This window comes from Poromitra crassiceps, assembly GCF_964638095.1.
Source record: "Poromitra crassiceps genome assembly, chromosome: 15".
In the NCBI taxonomy this organism is placed as follows: Eukaryota; Metazoa; Chordata; class Actinopteri; order Beryciformes; family Melamphaidae; genus Poromitra; species Poromitra crassiceps.
The window spans coordinates 6943696-6967638 of record NC_139634.1 but is presented as its reverse complement, the minus strand read 5'-3'; the positions used below and the strand labels follow the sequence as shown (position 1 = coordinate 6967638).

At 45.5% G+C, this 23943-nt stretch overlaps 4 protein-coding genes across 5 annotated transcripts in view; 1 reads left to right on the top strand and 3 right to left on the bottom strand.

Moving 5' to 3' along the window:
- The window catches only part of gabrb2a (gamma-aminobutyric acid type A receptor subunit beta2a), a gene marked incomplete at both ends in the record, with an annotated part of 49455 nt that extends 45991 nt beyond the window's left edge, over positions 1-3464 (bottom strand). The window contains 3 exons of one of the 2 annotated variants that reach the window (XM_083651342.1): positions 2630-2697; positions 3181-3275; positions 3391-3464. In XM_083651342.1, the coding sequence (XP_083507468.1) occupies positions 2630-2697; positions 3181-3275; positions 3391-3464 (237 nt within the window). Of the gene's footprint in view, positions 1-2629; positions 2698-3180; positions 3276-3390 lie in introns of those variants that run through there. The other variant, XM_083651343.1, reaches the window with a different exon arrangement.
- Positions 3465-4765: 1301 nt separating this feature from the next.
- gabra6a (gamma-aminobutyric acid type A receptor subunit alpha6a) lies at positions 4766-15437 on the bottom strand (the record flags this gene model as incomplete). Its single annotated transcript, XM_083652546.1, has 10 exons — positions 4766-4772; positions 6409-6653; positions 9133-9380; positions 11302-11454; positions 13452-13595; positions 13757-13839; positions 14240-14460; positions 14947-15014; positions 15195-15301; positions 15391-15437. The coding sequence occupies 10 exons, from the start codon at positions 15435-15437 to the stop codon at positions 4766-4768; spliced, it is 1323 nt and encodes a 440-aa protein (XP_083508672.1).
- Positions 15438-15882: 445 nt separating this feature from the next.
- nudcd2 (NudC domain containing 2) lies at positions 15883-18106 on the top strand. The gene is made up of 4 exons (XM_083652035.1): positions 15883-16310; positions 16787-16835; positions 16951-17102; positions 17654-18106. The coding sequence occupies exons 1-4, from the start codon at positions 16122-16124 to the stop codon at positions 17735-17737; spliced, it is 474 nt and encodes a 157-aa protein (XP_083508161.1). The 5' UTR covers positions 15883-16121; the 3' UTR covers positions 17738-18106.
- A 17-nt stretch (positions 18107-18123) lies between these two features.
- On the bottom strand, positions 18124-23706 carry ccng1 (cyclin G1). The gene is made up of 6 exons (XM_083652034.1): positions 23522-23706; positions 22264-22527; positions 21271-21524; positions 20402-20480; positions 19951-20061; positions 18124-19330 (listed from the first exon to the last, which is right to left on the bottom strand). The coding sequence occupies exons 2-6, from the start codon at positions 22525-22527 to the stop codon at positions 19139-19141; spliced, it is 900 nt and encodes a 299-aa protein (XP_083508160.1). The 5' UTR covers positions 23522-23706; the 3' UTR covers positions 18124-19138.
- Positions 23707-23943: the final 237 nt, after the last annotated feature.

The window sequence follows — 23943 nt, the reverse complement described above, 5'->3', positions numbered from 1 at the left end:
CACTCTATAGTGAAGATGGAAAAGCAATAACATTTGTTGCGGAGCTTTGTTTTTAATCAGGTATTTGGCGTCTGCAATAACTTTTCCTCTGGCTGTCTCAGCTGAGAGCACCAGAATGTAGACGTGAAATTCATACAGGATACCTCCACCTCTCCTCACCTCGCCTCTCCTCGCCCCTCCCCAGGTTTCTCCTTCCTTGCCTCTGCCTTCCTCCGTTCCCTCCCAGTGCTTTCATCTTAAAAGAGCCTGGCTCTGATGAGCCAGATCAAAGCGGCCCTGCCCTGAGCAGAGGTCAGCCCCCCCCCGTCCTCGTGGTCACGCTGCACGCTGATATTATTGATTTTTGTAACATCAATCTCGTCCGCTATACTGTTATCCTTTATTGCACTGCCCCATCATATGGCTTATGTACCCCTTGAGCTGTTTTGCCGTGCCGACAGTACCCCCTCACTCATGCGTGTCGATGATTCTCCTCAAATGTGTTCTATTAAACTCATATGAAACTTTTAGTAGGCCTCTCTAACACATCCGGTTATTCAATGAAAATCATCCAAGTGCCCTGTGCAAGCTGCTCAAGTACCCCTAGGGGTACACGTACCCCTGGTTGGGAATCACTGCTTTACTGTACCAAAGAGAGCTGGACCTGAAGAGAGGGAAGAGGAGGAGGAGGAGGAGGAGGAGGAGAGAGAGAGATCTCCAAGAGATTCCGACCTGGTGTTTTTATTCACGTTATGTAACTGGCAGGGAGCTGGATTTCACTAGGTAACAACAGTGTGTGGGTCTGTGGGACACAAATACAGCGAGGCCTTCCTATCCAGGTCTTCACTTTCTGAACATGTCAGAGGGACGCATATATGCACATCTGGTGAGGGAGGGTTTTCCCGAGTAACGAGCAAGATGAACGCTCTCATAGCTACAGGAAGGCTGTGTGACGTCAGTCGCCATTCACCGTTTTTGGCACATTTCTTGTGTTTTGCTCCACACACAGCTGTACGTAGCAGAGTTTTTCTTCTTCTTCTTCTTCAGATGAATGCTTGCATAGATTCATAGTTCTTAAGTAAGATAACCCTTCGGCGCAAGACAGAGGTGGATTACATGGCTGCTGAGCCCGGAGTCGCAGCCAGGAATCCAGTCAAAGTGGTGGGAGGGAGAGGAGGATGGGAGAGAGAGAGAGAGAGAGAGAGAGAGAGAGAGAGAGAGAGAGAGAGAAGCGAGCGAAGGGGGTTTCTATTTCAAATCCCCCTGGACCCCCCAGGCTCTCCTCTTCCGTTCAGACTGCAACCTCAACCAAAACAAATCTCTTTTTCTATCAAAGGATCAGCCTTGACCATCAGTGCATTTTCTCATCCAAAGCAACGTTAAATAAGACGGCTGTGCAGCTGGTCTCACTCATCCAGCATGCCTTCAGATGACCATCAGCTGGTCTCACTCATCCAGCATGCCTTCAGATGACCATCAGACACCACAAAATCCACTGGCTGACTGACAATATCAAAACCTAATAGGCACAATTTAAAAACAACAATGATAACAACAACAATAAACAAAGCCATTGTACTTTAAATAATTTTTTTCGGGAAATGAAAAATGAAAAATGACTTGATAAAAAATACATCTATTGAATATAATGTTTTTTTTTTATTCCTATTGCATAGTCATACTATGTTTCTCTATTTCTCTATCTCTATTTCTATTCTATTGCTCCATGGAGAGGCCGCTTTGTGATGATCTCTCCTCACTCTGAATTCACTGAACAAGATCCGTGTGAATATATTTTTCAATGCACACAAAAGCCATTAGCAAAATAGACTAAATAGATCCTATATGACAGTTCAATTGAAATGCCTTGAATTGTCTCTGGATTGCGGTAGGCCTGTCAATAGGTCAATAGGTGGTGCTCTTGTCTTGCATGGGGTGAACTTTTCCCCTGTCCTCCCCCAAGTCGCACATGACGTTCGGGTTGGGCAGTGGTCAGTGCAGCTCTGGTTTTTGTTGTCACGCTGTGTGACCAGACAGACGAGACATGTATTAACAAATTAGGCTATATACGTCATCTGAGGGGGGGGATCGTTTGCGTAGACGATGATGTGTGCTCGGCCGCAGAATTCGGGAACACCGTAGCCTAGCCTACCATCCTTAATTCTCTCAAAAACAGAGCGCAAATCACCTTACGCGATTTGAAAGCAGCTATTTTTTAAACCCAATTTCGGTAGAAATGCACGGAGGGGTAGACTAGAAGGCAGGGAGCAAAAAATGACAGCGCCGACGCTTGATAACATGAAGCAGTCCAGTCAGGAGTGCACACACACACAGCTCTCCGTGCGCGCAAGGCTGTGCGTCCAAGTGCGCCAGTGAGCGTGTGTTTTGAATTCAAATGCAGCAGCAACACACCAGAGCTCCTGCAAATGCGGCTCTGAGAGACGGATGGCGATGATGGGTTTGAAAATGGATAAGACCCTGCAGCCTTCAAAAAATATGTACGGGTAGAAATCAACACAAAGAGCAAAAAAAACGAGTCGGGTATGCAGCCGCCGAGCCGTTATAGCTGCTACTTGAGAGGAATTCCAGCCACCACGCCATGCATAATTGGCACCTTTAAGCGGGATAATAATTATGGAGATGCACCTACCATATTGACTTCAGAGACCATGTCTATGCTGGCTATGTCTATATTCATTCCCACTGCCACCGGCGCACCTGTGAAGGAAAAATAGGCATTAATATAAGAGGTATGAATAATTCTTTCATCATGTAAATTTAACAATTTCGTGACGCGCACACAGACTACTTGGCTCTCCCCCTCCACCTATCCAGGAGTAGCCGACTTGGGCATTCCGTTTCTGTATTTGGCTCGGCATAATCGTGATGTCTTGGAACAAGATTGTCTTATATGGTGTTTAAATATATATATATTTTTTTACTGAAATAATGAAACTATGAGAGGGATCGATCATGTTACAGCCACATCAAATAGCCCTACACAATTAAGATATCAAATGAAATATTAAGACTAGCCTATATCTTGTAGGCTAATTGGCAAGGCCTATTTGGCCGTGAATGATTGATTATGTAAATTAAGCCAGATTTGGCGATTCATTAAACATGTATCGCACGTCATACAACGGCTTGGGGGGGGGGGGGGAACATGACATTCAGTTTCAATTTGCTTATTAACGTTACCTCCGAAATCTGGCCTCAATCGAATGTCGTATCCTTTCATCAGTCTGTCCACTGTGTCTTTTACCAGAGGCATATTGCTCGGATCTCTGCTGCTGCTGGGGGAGAAGAAGGTGGTGTAATGCAAAATACCTTATATTAACACTACGCGCCAGGCACGCCGTACAGGCTACATGACATGCAACAGCGAGGATAAAATGCCAAAGCCCTTACCTTTGAGCATAGACAAAAGTCACTAGTAAGGAAAAGGTCAAAATCCCAAAGTGATTCGTCCTCATCCTCCCCATCGCAACAGTTTTGAGGTGGCTTCGGGATGCGAGTGAGGAGAGCGCGCATCCAACTTACTCCAGACAGTGCAGAGAAGCCAATGAGGAGCGCATGCGTGCATCTACCACAAGATCAAAGAGTGGAGTCTGATGATGGAGGATGAGCAGTTTCCATTGCAGAGAAAAAAATTAAAGGGACAAGTGGATGATCGAAGAAGAAGAAGAAGAAGAAAAAACACATCTACACTATATCACAAATGAAGAAGAATGAAATTAGTTTTAGCTTGACTTTATTCTTAAATTCATGACACCTGGCAGAAAAGTTTGTCAATATAATGACAAGGTCAAACCATAGGATGCACTGTAGAATTAAATTGCTCTATTATTGCCACACATTTTAAAAGTCAATTCGATTCGTTCGATTTGTTGTTATAGTTTTTATGCTTTGTTTAAAGTAATAACATCATTTCATGGTAATCCTAATACAGCTAGACAGGGTATATGCAAACATGTGTGACAAATAATCATCAGAAATCATCAAAAATAGAAAATAAATGTAATGTCATCAAAACACATGCGATGGGTATATGAGGCCTGCGGGGGGACAACTCAAATGTAGTGGCGTCACAGCGCCAGAGCTCAGAGGGCGGGATAAAAAAAAAAAACACAATCCCACAATTTCATTTTCTCAGGTTGACTCTACATTTTTGAAGCCGCAAGGATGGATACAAGCCTCCTCTAAATTGCCTTTGATCTTGTTGTAGTAGGAGCTGTGCTCCTGTAGAGGGCAGGCTTCTGAAAGCATTGGTTCATTGTTGCATCACCACCACCAGTTACCGCCACCGTAGATTATATCATCCACTTCTTCTTCTTTTTTTTTTTTGATGCGTTTCGTGGTTGGTGTGTGTGTATACGTGTGTGTTTTTAAGTGCGCGTGTCTGAGTGTGTGTGTGTGTGTGTGTGTGTGAGCGTCATGCGTATGTGCGGCGGCGTCTTGTCTGAGAAGTTGTGTGTGCATGCAGCAGGTTTGAAGCGAGGCCCCGTGAAAAGGGCAGCTCTTCAGCGCCTGATCAGAACACAAGCGGGCCGTGGTCACAGCCTGTGAAATGAAGAGATAGGCGACGGGAGAATAAATTACTTTACGATTCATTTCCTCTGTCAGATGAAAGCAGGACGAACGCTGAGTGCATGTGCACAGAGCGAGGGGCGAGGCTCGATGGATGCTGAAGGTCTCTCTCTCTCTCCCTCTCTCTCTCTCTCTCTCTCTCTCTCCAGCAGCACATGGCCAGCTGAGGTCCGCTTGCTTTTTAAGAGGTCGGCTCTCAGTTTCTGCAAGAACAGAATACAGCAATGTGAGAGGGGGGAGACGAGGGGGGAGACGAGGGGGGAGACGGGGAAACCTCTCCTTTCTCCCATCCTGAGACATTCTACCCACAGCGCTATACAGCCAAAACTGTTAAGTCATATGTAGTAGTATTATTATTATTATTATTACTGCGATCCCTGTGCGTTCTTCTAAAGTACTAAGTCAGATACCTGGCGCAAATATGTATAATGAATAGATTATCTATTTTTTACCCCCCCCCCCCCCCCCAGATTTTCTCACATTTTCTCCCTAATTGTACTTGGCGAGTTCCCCCCGCTGTCACGGTCGTGGCTCCACCACCTCCTCTGTAGATCTGGGGAGAGTCGTAGACTAGCACATGCTTCCTCAGATACATGTGCAGTCGCCAGTCGCTTCTTTTCACCTGACAAGCGAGGAGTTTCACGTGGGAGGATCACACTATTCCCCCCCCAGATCTCCCTCCGCCCGCCCCGACCAGAGGAGGGCGCCAGTGCAGCGACCACCAGGACACATAACCCACCGGCTTCCCACCCGCAGACACGGCCAATTGTGTCTTTAGGAACATGTCTGACCCAAAGCTGGAAGTGCCGCTACCGGGAACTGAACCCAGGTGCTTTTACCTCGACACTACCCCAGAACGCCTCATGATGTCTCTTATTATTCTGCCCCAACGTTATAAATAAAAACAACTGTAAAGGAAATTCCCTGACAGGAACATGAGAAGCATGAGGAGCAGATTTGCACTCCCCTAGTGTTACGTAACAGATCCACCCCGCTCTCTCTCTCTCTCTCAGACGCACAGCTTTGTGCTCGGCTCAGTTAGAAGCGGTGGGAAAGTGAACAGTTGCTTTTCATGTGGTTCAAATGTGCAAAGTAGCCGGTGGTTTCCTTTCGCTGTGAAATCCACTCCCACTCGGAGGAAACAGTGTTATCATTAAAATGGCTGCAATATTTTGCCCCCCCCCCAGGTAAACCTTATATAAAAGGAGGGAGCTTGAGCACGTTAATTGAGCGCCCCTCCCCTCTGTGGTGTACATCTATGATGATAAAAGCCACAGTGTTGCTAGCTGGGATGCAGCAACACTGTTTCGCTCTTTTTGTCTACAAACTCCCGGGGCTGTTTCAGCGTCAGAAATTATTCATGTCTTACTCTTTACTGCCGAGATAAAAGTCAGAGGCAAAAAAACTGCGGGTAGTTATTCTTCCACTGAAGCTGTCATTATCAGAACGGTGCCTCTTTCTGAGAGCCAAAGAACGCAAAAGCGTCTTTCGTCCATCATCAAAAACGCTTTTTTTTTTTCTTCCTTTTTCTTTTTTACATTTGATTTGTACAAGAATTATGCGGATTCAAGCATGTTTCTACCTGGCATCCAAAATACTGTAAGCTTTGCATGAAAGACTTTTGCTACGTTGCCAGACATGAACGGAAGAGGTTACAGGCTAAACTCCAAGTAGGAAAGATGCTCGTAAGACAAAGAACACTGATGCTATATACGTTGATGTTCTCTCTACTGGTACTTAGCCTGTCCTGGAAGAACGATTCAGTTTTTGGGCTTATCTACAGTTCCTTTATCTATTCAAAAATTCAAATATGCAGCCATTTGAATGGGACGAGCGTACCTGGCCTGCTCCATGGTGAACTTGGCCAGGTAGTTGTACCAGTAGACGAGGTTGAACAGGGCGAAGGCCAGGGGGAAGAGGATGCGGGAGTACTTGTCGATGGGGCTGGTGCCGGCCAGCTCGGGGTTCTGGGGAACAGCCGAGCCCTGCTGCAGGAAGATGGGTACCGGCGGGCCCTCCGACATCTCGCTGCGGCACATGGAGTGGTTTCTCCTCTTCAGGCCGCTCCGGGCGGTGCTGTCCATCTGCGGGGAGAAGAGTGCATCATGGTTTAGACGGGAAAGCAGAAAGAGGTTGGATCACTCGGATGGGGTTAAGATGGGACATTGTGGTGGGATAAATGGTTAAACATCCTATAAAATGTTAAAACCAGTGGACTTATCAAAGTGAAGAGAACGCACAACGTGAAGTCTCAGTGAGGCGCTGGTGACGGCCGGGTAAAAATCCAATGAAAAAGAGGAAACCGCTCACTCTGGCTCAGATGAAAAGATTTAATAAAAAGGCAATGTTTCGTTATGGCCTTTGTCGAGTCATAATTTCTTTGTTTTCATGAGATATTGAGTTATTTAGGACGTCATTGTCTCGAGATAACACCTTTTCTTTTCCCGGGATAAAAAAATCTGAAGATAATGAGATAATTTTGAGCTTGGAACTGCCCTGGGAACCCCCGGTCAAGCTGACGTTCGAATATGTATGTCTATCTGCCGCGTCCAGCGTCCCGTCCCGAGGCTCACGTTCAACCATGTTTCTCGGCATCTTCGGTCAGCATGTCATCAGTCAAGTGTGATGCACTGGAGTTGGAAATCTCGAGCAACAGGACATATAACTTTTATATATATATATATGACTATTTATATATATATAATTTATATTTATATAACTCATTTTTGTTTTCTCTCGCGATGAGATAATTAATCTATGCCCATTTACTTATCCATTATTATCTTGAGATCATGAGAAAATGACGTTATTATCTCAGGGGGGGGGAACGTGTTATCTCGTTAACTCGTTAAATCATGTGAAAATGGCATAAATAAAATGTATGAATAATATATGTCCTCAATGGGCTTCCGTACTATAACCAACGCAGCCAGTAGGTCCTCCCTGCCTCTCTACGCATCGTGTACCTGATAGTGCTGGTGCACATGGGTGAGATATACATGTATACAAGGCTGCAGGTGATGTCTGTTCCCATGGGGGTGCTCTCTCCAATGCTGTGCCCTTATAGAAGGCAGCAGGGTGGTAGTAGGAGGTTGAGATGATGCATCAGTGAGAAGTTCTGCACTGGTGGTGCTCTGCTCTCTCAACACTGAGGCTATTTTTAAAGCATCTAGCCATGAGCCCTACACGTGAGACAGCTCCCACAGGGACGCTGTGGTGGCTTACCGTATTAGCATAACGCATATAGCTACCTCCACAAAGAGATGAGGGCACGTCAACTGTACGCATTACTATTTAATGTGTGGGGAGCTTGAATGGGAAGGGGTAAAGGCAGGATGACTACTTGGAAATGCATGGAAAAAAAAGGGCCTCCCTCTATCCGTGGCATGAATATGGTTTCATTTTTGTCATCAGTAGTCAATATCGCTGCATCAGACTCTCTCCTACGGGGGGGAAGAGATAGGATATTTCTCCATTACACCGTTACCTTCAGCTAAATGCATTCCACGTGCCATCTGATACATGCTGCAGAATGGAAAAAGCTGTCCTTATTGAATCAGTGGCTTTCGCACTATTTTGCATCCCCAAGTAAATTAACTTGGAGCGCTTTTACGAACTGCACCTGCAACCACTATGTCAGTATGTCCTTATAGCAAATCCTTCTGGCTGCATAGTTATCTATTTAGACCTATTTATAACGCTGGCTTCCCATCAGTGCAAACGGTCAGCTTCCAACAGAGAAGCATATATGCATACTGTGTAGATAAGAGTCATACATTTCTAATAACCCTAACCCCTTTTCTAATATAAACTTTTTCATATAGAACTTTCTATATTACCTATCAAAATGACTTCGTGACTGAAATGTTGTAATAATTGTTCAATTGTAAGTGAGAAGTTTTGAACACAATCGATTGTCATGATGGCAAAAAGTAAGAAAATAAGGCCCACGTTGAAACTAACTTATATACTACCGTAATCTTATATACAGATGCATTGTGCAGGTTATCAGACTCTGCAAACGGTATTATTTTACCCTGTTTTGAGCTGCGTCAGGTTTTCATCCAGACTGTGGAACCACTGGCGTTTTAGCCTATATGTAAAATGATCATTGATGTGGAATGTCTTGTATTGTCTCTGTTTATAATCTGTATGTCTTCTTTTTATATCTCTGTGTATTTCTGTTGTGCTACGGACCCCCCTGAGCTGTGTCCTGAAATAAAGTTTGAATATGAATATGAATAAGTGGAATTATCCTTTGTGACCTACAGGAGTAACCCCCACCAAGTCAAATTCCTCATATCGCCGATAAAAATAACTCTGATTGATTCTTTAACCCATTGATACCTGATGCCGCATTTGTGTGTGTATCCCTTTAAGACCGCGAACCGCGGTTCGCGGTCTTAAAGGGATACACACAAATGAGGGATATACACGCAAACGCTGCATCAGGTATCAATGGGTTAAGGAGGGATGCAAAGTGGCCGTGACAAAATGGATGCAGTCCATTTCAGATTGAATTTACGGCGATGATCTACGTGAGGTTTTGTTGCTCACCGACACGGCGTCTTCCTCGTCATCGCTGCCGGCACCCAGCACCTCCAGCCTGCGTTGTTTGGCCTTCTTCTCCAGCAGACGGTTGGCCTCGCGGGTGGCGAGGAAGTTCACCGCCGCAAACTCCACGAGCGCCGAGGCCACGAAGGCGAAACACACGGCGATGAACCAATCCATGGCGGTGGGGTAGGCCAACTTGGGCAAGGACTGCCGGGCGCTGATGCTCAAGGTGGTCATGGTCAGCACTGTGGTGATGCCTGGTGGGAAGGGACGTATCATCATGACAGTTATCCAAGTATCAAGTACGTCAAGCGAGTAGGCCTACACAAAGGTACATTCTCCAATCAAGATTTAAAGTCCCTGGAAACCAGAAATAAGTTTTTATTATTTAGCATTTTGAGTTCATCACATCACAGGAACCTATGTTAATAAGCCACCAGCCAAATTTGAACGATGATGAACGTCGCAAAGTATATCAATTTAGGTTCGACAGTCATGACAAAAGTCATGAGAATCAATTAGATTTTAGACTGTCTTTTCTCCCGCGGACTGTGTGGGCGTGTCCCGTGTGTGCGTGCAGGACTGCAAGTCTCCTCCGAGAGAGAGAGCGAGAGAGGGAGGGAAACGGAGAGAGAGAGAGGAGAGAGAGAGAGAGAGAGAAGGAAAGAGAAATGGAGTGTGTGTGTGTATGACATGTGTGTGTGTGTGTGTGTGTGTGTGTGTGTGTGTGTGTTCGCTCGTTGCTCGGCACATACTGACAGAGAGGAAGAGAGACTCTGCCGCTGCGAGTGCACAGCGCTACTGTGTGTGTGTGTGTGTGTGTGTGTGTGTGTGTGTGTGTGTGTGTGTGTGTGTGTGTGTGTGTGTGTGTGTGTGTGTGTGTGTGTGTGTGCGTGCGTGCGTGCGATTCGATTAAATCTTATGACGTGATAAGATCATTCATTTTAGCACCGCGCGCACCGCTCTCTTCAATGAGGAAGTGGAAATCCAGACCTTGTAGAAAAGTGGCGATTTTGGGGGTTTGGGTTGAAAGTAATGTCTCCTACTTTCTGAGGCACACAATTACTCACATAAGACCCTAAATTTAATAGTTAGAAGGTTTTTGTGGATTTTGGTTTCCAGGGACTTTAAAATAAAAACAGTGCATGGTGCTTTTGAAAACACATTTGTCATGAAATATTACTATTTTGGACTGCATATTTGTTGGTGAAAGACGTTTGTTTCTTTATGTAGCTATTATTATTATTATTATTATTATATTATATTATATTATTATTATTATGTAAATAAGGAGCATGATTAGCACATATTGTGCTCGCTGACTGCAAAAGATGCCTTGTAACGGTGCTCCCAACATCAGGGAATCCAGAGAGCTACAAGGTGGAGGGAGGGAGGGAGAGAGAGAGAGAGAGAGAGAGAGACAGGGAGAGAGAGAGAGAGAGAGAGAGAGAGACAGGGAGGGAGAGAGAGAGAGAGAGAGAGAGAGAGAGAGACAGGGAGGGAGAGAGAGAGAGAGAGAGAGAGAGAGAGAGAGAGACAGGGAGGGAGGGAGAGAGAGAGAGAGAGAGAGAGAGAGAGACAGGGAGGGAGAGAGAGAGAGAGAGACAGAGAGAGAGAGAGAGACAGGGAGGGAGAGAGAGAGAGAGAGAGAGAGAGAGAGAGACAGGGAGGGAGAGAGAGAGAGAGAGAGAGAGAGAGAGACAGGGAGGGAGGGAGAGAGAGAGAGAGACAGGGAGGGAGAGAGAGAGAGAGAGAGAGAGAGAGAGGGAGAGAGAGAGAGAGAGAGAGAGAGAGACAGGGAGGGAGAGAGAGAGAGAGAGAGAGAGAGACAGGGAGGGAGGGAGGGAGGGAGAGAGAGAGAGAGAAAGGGAGGGAGAGAGAGAGAGAGAGAGAGAGGGAGAGAGAGAGAGAGAGAGAGAGAGAGACAGGGAGGGAGAGAGAGAGAGAGAGAGACAGGGAGGGAGGGAGAGAGAGAGAGAGAGAGAGAGACAGGGAGGGAGGGAGAGAGAGAGAGACAGGGAGGGAGGGAGAGAGAGAGAGAGAGAGAGAGACAGGGAGGGAGAGAGAGAGAGAGAGAGAGAGAGAGAGACAGGGAGGGAGGGAGAGAGAGAGAGAGAGAGAGAGACAGGGAGGGAGAGAGAGAGAGAGAGAGAGAGAGAGAGGGGGGGGGCAGCATACCAGCAACTGTGCGTGCAGGGACTGACTCCTTGTTGATCCAGAAGGAGACCTGTGACAGCACCACCACCATGATAAGTGGGATGTAGGTCTGGATGAGGTAGTAGCCCAGTTTCCTCTGTAGGTGGAAATGGACCACCTGCACAGAGTAGTGACCTGCAAGATAAACACCATGAGGGGAGAGAGAGAGACAGAGAGAGAGAGAGAGAGAGAGAGAGAGAGAGAGAGACAGAGAGAGAGAGAGAGAGAGAGAGAGAGAGAGACAGAGACAGAGAGAGAGAGAGAGAGAGAGAGCAGCCCTGAGAGATGGAGCAGGGTGGCTGTGGTAGGGTACAGAATGGACGCCCTTGCCTGCCCTTGGAATGAAATAGCGGTTGAGAAATCTATAGTCACATCAGCACCATTGAGGAGGGGGAGAGCCCACTGCCCGTGAGACAGCAGGGGGGAGGGAGAAAGACGGGATGAGGAAGAGAGGGAGAGAGATGGGGGAGGGGAGGGGAGGGGGTGCATGCAGTGTCACTATGTGTAACAGTGCCCTGCTCTGTATAAAACACACGCGTGCAGACATTCACACACACAAACAAATGCTTCCATGCGCGCACGCACGCTCGCGTGCGCGCGCGCACACACACACACACACACACACACACACACACACACACACACACACACACTCTCTCTCTCTTGCTCTCTCTCTCTCTGCTTTGCTAAATGGGTAACATCTCAATGGTTTGGAACCAGCCTCATCCTTTCTCCGCCTGTTCCGTGAATCTGCTGGGTTCACAGCACTACTCTTTGAGCTGTTGGGTCCACAGCACTACTCTTTGGGCTGCTGGGTCCACAGCACTACTCTTTGAGCTGTTGGGTCCACAGCACTACTCTTTGAGCTGCAGGGTTCACAGCACTACTCTTTGGGCTGCTGGGTCCACAGCACTACTCTTTGAGCTGTTGGGTCCACAGCACTACTCTTTGAGCTGTTGGGTCCACAGCACTACTCTTTGAGCTGCTGGGTTCGCAGCACTCCTCTTTGAGCTGCTGGGTTCGCAGCACTCCTCTTTGAGCTGCTGGGTCCACAGCACTCCTCTTTGAGCTGTTGGGTTCACAGCACTACTCTTTGAGCTGCTGGGTTCGCAGCACTCCTCTTTGAGCTGCTGGGTCCACAGCACTCCTCTTTGAGCTGTTGGGTTCACAGCACTCCTCTTTGAGCTGCTGGGTTCGCAGCACTCCTCTTTGAGCTGCTGGGTCCACAGCACTACTCTTTGAGCTGTTGGGTTCACAGCACTACTCTTTGAGCTGCTGGGTTCACAGCACTCCTCTTTGAGCTGCTGGGTTCACAGCACTACTCTTTGAGCTGCTGGGTTCACAGCACTACTCTTTGAGCTGTTGGGTTCACAGCACTACTCTTTGAGCTGCTGGGTCCACAGCACTACTCTTTGAGCTGCTGGGTTCACAGCACTACTCTTTGAGCTGCTGGATTCACAGCACTCCTCTTTGAGCTGCTGGGTTCACAGCACTACTCTTTGAGCTGCTGGGTCCACAGCACTACTCTTTGAGCTGCTGGGTTCACAGCACTCCTCTTTGAGCTGCTGGGTTCACAGCACTCCTCTTTGAGCTGCTGGGTCCACAGCACTACTCTTTGAGCTGGCGAAAAAGAAAACACAATCTCTCTCTGTCTCTCATACTGAGTCCCTTCTCTCCATTCAATTCAATTAAATTCAAAGAGGCTTTGTTGGCACGAGCAAATTGAAGTATTGCCAAAGCACATTGTACAAGGTAGTAGAAACAGGGAAAAGTAGCGTATCTCTCTGTCAGTGCTTCACCGGCTTTAAACCCTATAGTTCCCTTTGAAGGCAGACGGCACGCATTAGGCCTGACCACTTAAGCATCTTACAGGAAATCTGTGCTCTTACAGAGCGGCTGGATGGGCCGGCTGCGGGGGAGTAATGGACACCGGTACAGAGTTCGGATGGGCTTATTTGACTGCTACCTAACTGTACTCTCAGATTCATCGTGAGAGGATTTTAAATGGTTTTCAGTGAAAGAATGCACGTTTTAGGAATGTCTTGTGTCAATTATACAACTACAGATATGATTGTAGCAATGCATTTCTAAGAGTGTTTGTGTTGAATGGGATGACTGACAGCGAGCTTTACCTGTGTTCGATTTGAAAACCTCACTGGACAAAGACTGTCCCACCAGGTCATACTGCAGCAGGCTTATGGACTCCTGGGGACAGTCGACAGATGCTACTAGTCCCTTCTTCCAGGTGAACACAATTTCAGTGTTGGTGTAGGCATCTGAAATCGCAAGCATAGCATTGCATTTATGAATCTGCTTTGTCAATCCACTCAAGACTTCAGTTCACAGACATATTCATCTGGACCGTTTGAGTGCACATCTTTCTTTCAGTTCATCGACATTAGGCGCTACAGAGAAAGGTAAGATCTGCCATACTCACAGCTTCCAAACCTGAGTGGACAGGAATGGCCGTCCATGGGGAAGTCCATTAGCTTCATTGGACACTCGGCACTGATGGTCAGTCTAAGACACAGATATCAGTCTCAAGGTCATACATTTAACATAATATGAGATATGTGTACTGTAACTAGGCCTGTCACAATAATCAATTCATCGACTTATCGTGATATATCAACACGACCTTGGCATAAGAAAAAACTATACAGAGACATATTTTGCTGTCATTTCTGGTCACGCCGCTTCTGTCCTCTCATCTGGTCACACCCATTGGGGTCACACCCACCCACACACCCACATAATAATACACACATAATATAATTTATCACAATTATATCTGGGACAATATATCGACCAACAAACAGTCGTTATGGTGACAGGCCTAAATATGTGTACCTGTGGCACTGAAATGCCTCGTCAACAAAACAGCTGGGCCCATATGAAGCGTAACGCTCTCCAGGTGTACCTCATGGTGTACAGCACAGTCCCGTTCTGCATGATGCGGAACAGCTTGTTGGGGGTGGTCATGTTATGGGAAAGGGATCTCTTGGAGTTTCGGAAGAAAGTGTCGGGCGTCCAGATCCTCTCCACCATGCGGTTGTTGAGGCGGAGGATCTCGATGGGGCCTTCGAATTTCAGCCGCTCGTCCAGCCACGTCTGACGGAAGAACATGTCCATGGTGTATTCCTGACATGTGGGACATAATGCTGGAGAGTTAGCGAACCCTAGATTAATCTACAAACTCTAAATTATCATCATCAATTTACATCTCCATCTTTGCCATTCTAAATCCCTGGTCATTTTCATTCCTCAACATGCAGATTACAGCGAAAAATTCCCACAGCAAAATCCACTGCGATGAATGGCGAGGAGGACTGATGAAAGATGATGAAGCTGATGATGGACGCCACTCATCCCAGATAATCATTAATCAATCCATTCAGCCATTCCCTGCGTCTGACATGTTGTCTTATTGATTAGAGGGCAACAATAATGGAGTTATAGAGCTGGTCAAACAGATTAAAGCTCATTAGATGCTCTGATGGCAGATTGCCCATAAGGCAGGCAGGCACTCAGTGGGCACTGAAGCTCAGTCATTTCTCAGTCAATATGTAGACACATGTTTCTGGCTGCACACTGTGTGTGTGAACACAACTGAGAGACATATTTTACCATTTCAACATCTGAAACAGGCCCAAAGCTGGTGACAAAGATGTCGGTCTTGACCTCTGTAATACCTCCTGAGAAGGAAATGCAACAATTCAATGCTGTACACACATATATACAGCAGGACAAGATACAAAAACATAATCAGACACCATGCTGATTTGATTCAATGCCAATAAAAAAAGAAAAATAATAATAAATCTAGTAATAGGCCTACAATGAATGTGTTTTTTCTCTTTATCTAACCAACTTACCGCCAGATCCAGGCCGCAGTCTGTTGTCATAATGGTCCAGGAGGCTGTCCAAAATACGAGTGATGTTGTCTGAGTAAACCCTCTCATTTCCAGACACGTTACCTAGGCTATGGAAACACAACACATATATAACGTCACTCAGTCAACGAATTGCAATTCAACACATTAACAAGGAAACAAAAACGTGATGACTTACTTTACCCAGCAGATAAAAGTGACCAAAACTTGTGCCAAGACGGCCATTCTTGGCAGCAAGTAGCACCAACTCTCCATTCAACTCTCTGAGCAACTCATACTTCATCAAAACAATGTCAAAGCAAAAGAGCAAGCGCCTTATTGGCGTCGGAAGGCGTTTGTGGACGGGGACAGAAGTTGCAGGAAGTAATCTAATTAAAGGATTAAATCTACTCCAATTTTAGACAAACAGCAGAAAAGCTCTGCTGGTTTCTGTCGTAGCCAAACTGAAACAACAGAAACACTAAGCAACACGTTCACCTACGGTGATCAATGATGATGACTAAAAGCGTGTCATCAAAGATCTGATCGAAACAGTTAGCCTACCGTCAAGTTTTGACCCTTGGTGGTAGTTCATTTCTCCACACAGCAGATGGCGCTAAAGGCAACCTCCTCCTTGGTCACAACCAGGAAAAGAGAGAAACAGAGAAGAAGACTTTCCAATGAGGACGAGGAGGAGGAGGCTTGCAACTGCAAGCAACAACAGCAAAAGATGATAGTCATACATTGTTGTAACAGTTTTAAGTCGACATATACTTTATAGCACTATTGTAAAGCAGTCGAGAAGATATATGCAGCGGTACATCTTAGCTTCGAAAACTATTAGCCTTGTTACTCTGCTAGCTAACGCCAGCTAGCTAGCGTATGTAGCTAAACTTTGGTGCTGTCAGTCAGATAGCAGAGTCAGGCAGCATGTCAGTGCACTTCGAGGAGCGGAGTGGGGTCGTCCCCTGCCAGACACCCTGGGGGTCCTGGTACCAGACCATGGAGGAGGTGTTCATTGAAGTCAATGTGCCCCGTGGGACATCGGGCAAAGAAGTGAAATGCAATTTGGCCTCCAAACAGATCGAGCTGCACGTGAAAGGAAAGGAAATATTCAAGGTAACTGTCTCTTTCAATGGTAAACGTTCATAACATAAAGAAAGTAAATCGTGTATATTGTGAGGAGCAGGTGCAGATTTAAGATTGTAAATATTACATACTAGGTAGGTACGTGTGTGTGTTTTTTTCACTCTTGGTTTGTGGTATACTATGGGGTATACATGCCTCTATAGAGTAGTCTAGTCTATGGTCTCCTCTCCATCCTCCTTACTCTGCTCAATTTCAAAAGCAGAAGAGTCAAAATGCCTCATTTCCTCTGGAACAGGATGACAGAAAGACTCCAATCGTTGCCTTTTTTAGAAAATCACCAGAGTCATTAAAGTGAAAACAATGTGCTGGATGGTAATAGGATTCAGCCCATCTCATAAGGGGCTCTTATTTTCGTATCTGCACTGAACTCACTAACTCTTGGATATTGTCTCCGCTGTGTGAGCAAATAACCATATTCACTATCTTTTCTCTCTATGTACTCTCAGGGGAAGTTATTTGGCACGACCGTTTCTGATGAGGGGATGTGGACATTGGGTAGGTCGATCGCATCCCTAAAATCAAAATACTAACTCAGCAGACTTCACTCTGACATAGTTGTAAGGATCCCGCCCTCACTCCTTTGCTCCTGTTGGCCTGTTTGTCCCCTCAGAGGATAAGAGCTTGATCCGCATCGTCCTGATGAAGACCAACAGAGAGGCGGGGAACTGCTGGCTGTCCCTGCTGGAGGGGGAGTACTGTGCGGATGCCTGGGTCCAGGACCAGATGCAGAGGAAGCTGACACTGGAGAGGTTCCAGAGGGAGGTTAGTTATACTCCGTTGTCTTGAGTATAGTAACGCATCAATTCCAGATTTTCCTTGTAGTTCTCACATACTCCCATCTCCTACTCTGAATCAAAAATGTGTGGTGACGCCAGGCTTTGATATGGACTGTTTGCATGGACTGCAATAATCCAATATTAACCTGATTGAAACGATAATCTGAATAGTAAAGTGCCACGTAAACAGAATTTTCTGATGCACTCTCTCCCATACCGCTGCAAAATGTTTACAGAGGGAAACAATGACTGACCAAAACTGTCACCATGCTGTGGGCATTGAAATGTTAGTCTATTTGCACCTTTAATAAAGGCTACGCCTTCAAGTTTAAGCCTTAAACTGTCTGTGACTTGTCCTTTCTCCTATTAATTGAACTACTTTGGTCGGTAACATCATGTTAATGGGAATATGAATAGAATAGTTCTATAAGCAAGCCATTGAAACAGCTTAATCAGAATTGTGTCTTTAAGGTTAATAGTCGGATTGTTGCTGTCCATGTAAACACACTGTGAACTGATTCCACTCCTCTTTGACAGAATCCTGGTTTTGACTTCAGCGGTGCAGAGATCTCGGGGAACTTTGCTGGTGGTGGACCGGACTTTTCCAGCCTACAAAAGTGACTGTTGCAGTGATGTCAGAAAGCTGTCACATGCTGGAGATATTACCCGGACTGCCTTGACTTGGACAGTACTGAGGAACATCCATGGCACGCAGGTGAAACACGGACCGATTCGGTCTTCTAAGGACAAGTGGGAAAGATTTGCCTTTTGCCAAAATGGAATACAGGCTGTCGGAAAGAAAGCCATCATTTTCAGCAGACCTCACGGCTTGCAGTCTCATCTAACATTTCTATAACGGTTGTGGAGGACTGATCTTTGACAAGTTTGTTTGGCAGATTGCATTAATGACACAAGTGCGACAGCAGCGGATATGAAATGTCCCATGCATTTATAATAAGCCTTTGAGATGTGTTGTGACTTAATAAAGCAGACAGTGCACTGGCAGCAGCTTTTCAATAAAGTTTTATTGAAAGGTCCAAGTACATAGGTTAACCAGATGATGTATTCAATTAGGCATTTTCAATTTGAGAACACATTTTACTTCCATCACCAGAAGAAACGTTGCATTATGTCAACGGACAGGAATTTGGCAAATTCCAAACTGGAATTCCATTGCAAAAAGTAATTTGAGTTTTTGGTGTTCTCTGAATAGTTCCCAACTGAATAATTCATGGTGGTTCTTCACTTGGTGGTCTATGGTGGTTCTTCACTTGGTGTCCACAAGTTAGTGAAAACAACTCATCTGTAACTGTAGAAACTAACATTCAGCTCAAAGAGCATGGCTATCCTATGAGCTAGCCACAAATGCCAGGAGCATCATCACTAGCTTCACTTCACTGGACAAAACCAGTATCATTCAAAATAAAATAAAAAGTTCTTTTCACCTTGGGTAGGAGTGTGCATTCAAGACAGTTTAGCGACCTAGGGTGGGAGTTAAGGATTTTGGGCCCGATATCTTGGTTCCATTTGTGCTGTTCACAAAATCCTTCTCCCTCCTCTTCCACATAGTGGACTGAGGACCTAGGTGGTTCCATACTTATTTGCTTAAAACAGCAACCCGATCCAGGGAATACCTCAGTACTTTGGTACGGATTTTAAACAAGAACATACTGTACACTTGTGCGAGCAAATTCAACCAGGAAAATTAAACTTCGCTAGATGGCAGCAGATAAACCTATTGGACTGGGCGTTACACCCTGTCGCAGATGCAAGTGCATGCTTATCAAAGTATGATAGCAAAAAGTGGGGGGGGGGAAGCAACATTTTTAGCTTTTCCTTAAATAACTCCATCACACTGATGAAGCTCTGTAAGGAAAATGACTGGAGGTGAAGGTGGGTGACCCTGTAATAACAAGTAAAGTCATCTAAAGATGGTTGAAGTTACAGTTAGGGCCAAATCAGACCTCAAAGCTTTTACTTGCGTTGTGTGCACACAAGGCCACCCATCTGCACCGGCGTGTTTTAGAAAGCTGACTCGGGTATGGTGGGAAGATGAGCTATCTTGTAGTAGCTGTGCTTCAGCTGACGTGCCGTTCTCCCCGAAATGATCCAGCGAAGTCTCTGGCGGCTGGGCTTCGAGCACCTGGTGGTGGCGTATTCGACTAGGCATTTTCCAACCAGCTCCCTCACACAAACAAGGTCCCCATCTTTGATCTGCGGGGGAAAGGGGGGTGGTGGTGTGAGGGAAAAACAATTAGTATCAGGTTCTGGCAGCACATCAACAGTTTCTATTTAAAAAAAAAAAAAAAACATTGTCAAATGTTGGTGCGTCAAAAGCATAATCCTGTGAATGCTCCCGAGAGATTCAATTCAACATCTTAATGCAGTGGTTCTCAAATCGGGGTGTTTTGTGTGCAAAAGCTTCATAGTTCAACGAAAATATGTTATGCTTTCAATCTAAAATGGTTCATGGATTACATTCTAATCTGACAAACCTATCAATTTAAATGTCAAGCATGTTACCGTGGAAACAAGCTGAGGCCAAAATCATAAATCAGAATGAGGGGGTCCCCCGGTATATTTTCTATCTTATAAGGGGTCCTTGACTCCTTGGCTGAAAAACATTTGAGAACCTCTGTCTTAATGAATGATTAACTCACCTAAATTTTCCATGAACCTCACATGAAGTAACCAGTTACATAATGATGGCTTCAGGGCTCCAGCAGAACAAAGCTACGCCCAGCAGCTGACGGTGTGTCAACATATTTTCTGGGTTGTTCAGTGTCTCCTTACGGCTCACATGTTCAGGAGTGGAATGATATGTTGCTACTCACACTCAAGTGCTGCTGCAGACGGTGCAGGACCTCTGATATTTGGTGGGCGTGCTCGGGCTCATGTTGTTCCTGGGCCCCGAAGCACAGCAGAGCCAGGGCAAGGAGAGACGGCTGCAGAGGATCGGAAAACTTTAGCCGCTTATTCAAGAGCTTCAGATAACGTTGGGACCGCCGGCAATACAGTAAACAGCACCAGACAACCCAGTTCTACCCAAGCACACTTGCCTACAAAACAACATGCAAGAGGAAACATGCTAAAATATGAAAATGATTGACCTACTTTGGTAGATGTTTTGTTCCCTCTCCCAACCCAAGTTAAATTATGTCTTACAATGTAGCATGCCTGTTTTCACATCAAACACTCTGCACGGTGAAAACTGATGGATGGCAGTTTGAATTATGAACTCTTTTGCAAATATGATATAATTAGTTTCACATCAGTTGTGCTTACCTTAATTTTAGAGAAGACAAAGGAGCAGTGACAAGCTTTAAGCTGAGCCTCCAGTCTCTCAAGGCTCAGTATCTTCTTGCTGTGAAAAAAAAAAAAAAAAATTCTCAAGACTAACATTTATTGTATGCGATGAATGTGGGACTTAACTTGTGTTACTGCAACTGCGTTTTTCGATTTTTGTCATACCTAAGGCGTACATTTTAATGACATTGAAATCGAGGGAATCCTTTGAATCGGTGGGTTTTCATATCTATAGGGATGCACGATATATCGGCAATCATATCGGTATCGGCCGATGTTAGTAATTTTTTAACATATCGGTCATATCGGTATCGGTCAGATGTTGCAATGTTAATATCGGTTATCATTATCAGCCAAATTCTTCACATTGATATGAAATAATGCAGTACATCTATGATTTATGGGCTTTTCCAAAGGCTTTGCAAATAAAGAAATGCATAACTTTTTCAAATTCAGTGTTAACATGTGTTTTTCAGTATGTACAAAATGTGATGATCATAAAAACGTGGTTTTATACAGATCATATCGACATCGGTAAATATCGGTTATCGGCCATAACAGCAATGTTAATATCGGTTATCGGCATCGGCCAAAATTTTCATATCGGTGCATCCCTACATATCTATATTCTGCCCGGTTGCCCGACAAAAACGTGATTTTTGGCTGCCGTTCTCTTTAAAAGGCAGATTATGACAAGACACATTTTAGCAGGGTAGATCTAATCTCTGCTGAGTCATGATTGATCCCTGCAGCCTGATGTGATCTCTGCTGAGGCATGATTGATCCCTGCAGCCTGATGTGATCTCTGCTGACTCATGATTGGTCCCTGAGCGCCTGACTGTCCTCACCTCTCGGTGTCGAGCCCTTCTTGGACGTGGCTGTGAAAGAGGCGGAGGAAGCGGAGGGCCGTGGGGGCCTTGACCTTCCAGTAGAGCTTCTCCATGATGATCTTCTCCATCCTCATCATGTCCGACACGGTGAAGCGGTTCTGGCTGATGCGGATCAGCTCATTGGCCAGGGGCACGTTCTTCTCCTCTTCGGACGACTTCACTGCGATGTAGAAGCAGCACAGGCCCACGCAGGACAGGTGCTTCGGCTGGATCTGTAGAGCAGAGGGAGGCAAACGGGAATGAGCTTATATGACCATTTTTGGAGGAAAACGATATTAATGCTGTGTTCAAGACAACTCGGAAGTTTCAACTCTGACATAGTTGCGTTCATGCTGTTTTTAAACGGAGTAAAAATAACATACACAGCTAGCTAATTTCATTGGTAAAATAGCTGTTGAATTCAACATGGGGAAGTGGTGGCCTAAACGTCAGAGCAAGCTTGTGACCGGAATGCCGTCGGTTCAATCCCCGGGACCGGCAGGATAAATCTGGGTGGGAAAGTGCAAAAGCAACGCTTGCCCCTCCCTCATTACCTCCACTGAGGTGCCCTTGAGCAAGGCCCTTAACCCAAACTGCTCCAGTGGAGCTGCTCAGTGGCCAGCAGTTCAGACTGTGGTTGTACTGGTCAGCTTCCAGAATCAGATAAGAATGTGCTAGTGAATGTGAACAGGGTGCTCCTGAAAAAGAGAGCATTGCTCTCAGTGAGGTAAAAAAAACCATTGATATAATCAGAGCGAAATGTAAACAATATTTGCACATATTGCATAATCACACCTCAAATTAGGTCAACAAAAATGATGATGACACCAACTCGGACAAACCGGAGCTCTGAAATTCCAACCTGTAATTCCGACCTCGACAACCATTGAAATCATTTTTTAGATCTTTCCCTGATGTTCCCTTGAACACGGTATAAATAAACACTGTGTGAAGACCAGAGGATCAACAAACCTTCATTACTGAGAGGAAGCGATCCAACAGGCTGATAGCCAGGGAGAACGTGTCGGAGCTGAAGCCGAAGAACCTGGTGAGAGAGAGCAGGTCCTTCACCTCGAACTCCCTGAGCCTGGTGGTCATCCTGAGGCCGTTGTCGTGGGCCACGTCCAGCAGCCGCAGGCCGCTCAGTTTGGGCTGGTAGCGAGCCTCCTGATCCATCAGGGCTTTCACCTGAACCGCAAAGGGCAACGGCCCGGGTCCCGTCACTGTATCAAGCATCTGAACACATCAAAAGATCATTTTAGGAATTAATTCAGAAGAAGTACAATGAACTATTTTAATGATCACAGATGATGATTCTCTCAGATGTTGCCATTATTCTGTTGCTTAATAATTTCACCAGAGCTTTGCAGTACTGTAATGCCAGCAGTCATTTTGTCAGTTACATTTTCCAAATGGTGACTCTCATTTTGGACTTAGATTCTTCAAATAAAACAGGTGTACTTTAATTAGATTAACGATAGCAAGCCAATAGTATAACATTAAATGAATATAGGTCAGCTGAGACTTTGGAGTGTGACCAATTTGTAAGCTATCCCATAACAGGGCGACCGCCCCCCTCGCCAGTTGTCACTGGACTGGACTGGAAAGGGGTGGGTGTCAACCATATGCGTAAAGTTACGCAGCAAGGACATGTCTGAACATGTCTGAACCAGACAGTAATATGTTGATTTCAAAGGGTTCCAGTAGGATTTTGTCACAATAAAAAACGCTGTGTAGGTTTGTTTAACTCCAGCATATAGTGGGTTTTCACTGGGTTTTGCGGTGCGGTGTGTTGTGTTGTGTTGTGGCGCGGGGTGCGCATGGCGCTGCGTCAGGCTCTGCGTCATGTCGGGACATGTCCCTGCCATACAGGCCATTGGAGAACTAGGTTAACAAACTAGCTAGAGCCGAGTGACAACAAGGAGCTAAAGTAACACCAATTATATTTCTACAGCAGTTTAAAATGTAGGTAACGTTACTGTATTAGCCTGCTATTTTAACTAGACACTGAAAGAAACTGCGAGGTTAGCAAAATGACCAACTGAGTAACAAACAACGCTGACGAATCGATAGTGATAAAGACCATTTCCAGTTCCACGGTTATCTAAATATTTACGCTAGTAGCCTAAAGGGTTACAACCTAAACAACATGCTTGGACTTACCGTTACAGATAGAAGTAACTTAATGCAAACCAAAACGTTAACGTAGAAGGGTTGGAGGGTCGCTCACCTTGGCTGGTTGAAGTATGCTGTAATGTTGTGAAAAATGCAGTTTTGGAAAAAGCGTCCACACGTATGATGTTAACGAGTGAAAAGGGGGTTGAAGAAAGTATAAAGCGCCAGTATGAACTTTCAAAAATAAAGTTTAAGCGTACGTAAATTACCACCTATGCACACGCCCTACCCGTGGCGTTAGGCGATGGAAAAGGGCTGTTGGGGTATTAATGCAGGAATAAGAAGCCCATGCCCAAACATGGGAACATTTGATTGGCCATCGATGCACGAGATTCTGGCTTCCAAATCTCCATTGGATGCGTCTCCAGTCATTCAGGTTTGAGCCCCGCCCTTTCAAAAAAGGAGGACCAATCACTGCGAGGGAGGCGGGCCATGTGTCATGAGAGTTTACATCACTGACAGGTTTGGCAATACACC

What these genes read in the sequence shown, in the direction of transcription:
- nudcd2 (XM_083652035.1), top strand. Translation starts at nt 16,122, where the DNA reads ATGTCAGTGCACTTCGAGGAGCGGAGTGGGGTCGTCCCCTGCCAGACA. An exon ending in AAGGAAAGGAAATATTCAAG is followed by an intron (nt 16,311 to 16,786) that starts GTAACTGTCTCT and finishes ATGTACTCTCAG; the next exon opens with GGGAAGTTATTTGGCACGAC. An exon ending in TGGAGAGGTTCCAGAGGGAG is followed by an intron (nt 17,103 to 17,653) that starts GTTAGTTATACT and finishes CCTCTTTGACAG; the next exon opens with AATCCTGGTTTTGACTTCAG.
- ccng1 (XM_083652034.1), bottom strand. Translation starts at nt 22,527, where the DNA reads ATGCTTGATACAGTGACGGGACCCGGGCCGTTGCCCTTTGCGGTTCAG. An exon ending in GCTTCCTCTCAGTAATGAAG is followed by an intron (nt 21,525 to 22,263) that starts GTTTGTTGATCC and finishes TCTGCTCTACAG; the next exon opens with ATCCAGCCGAAGCACCTGTC. An exon ending in GAAGGGCTCGACACCGAGAG is followed by an intron (nt 20,481 to 21,270) that starts GTGAGGACAGTC and finishes TTTTTTTCACAG; the next exon opens with CAAGAAGATACTGAGCCTTG.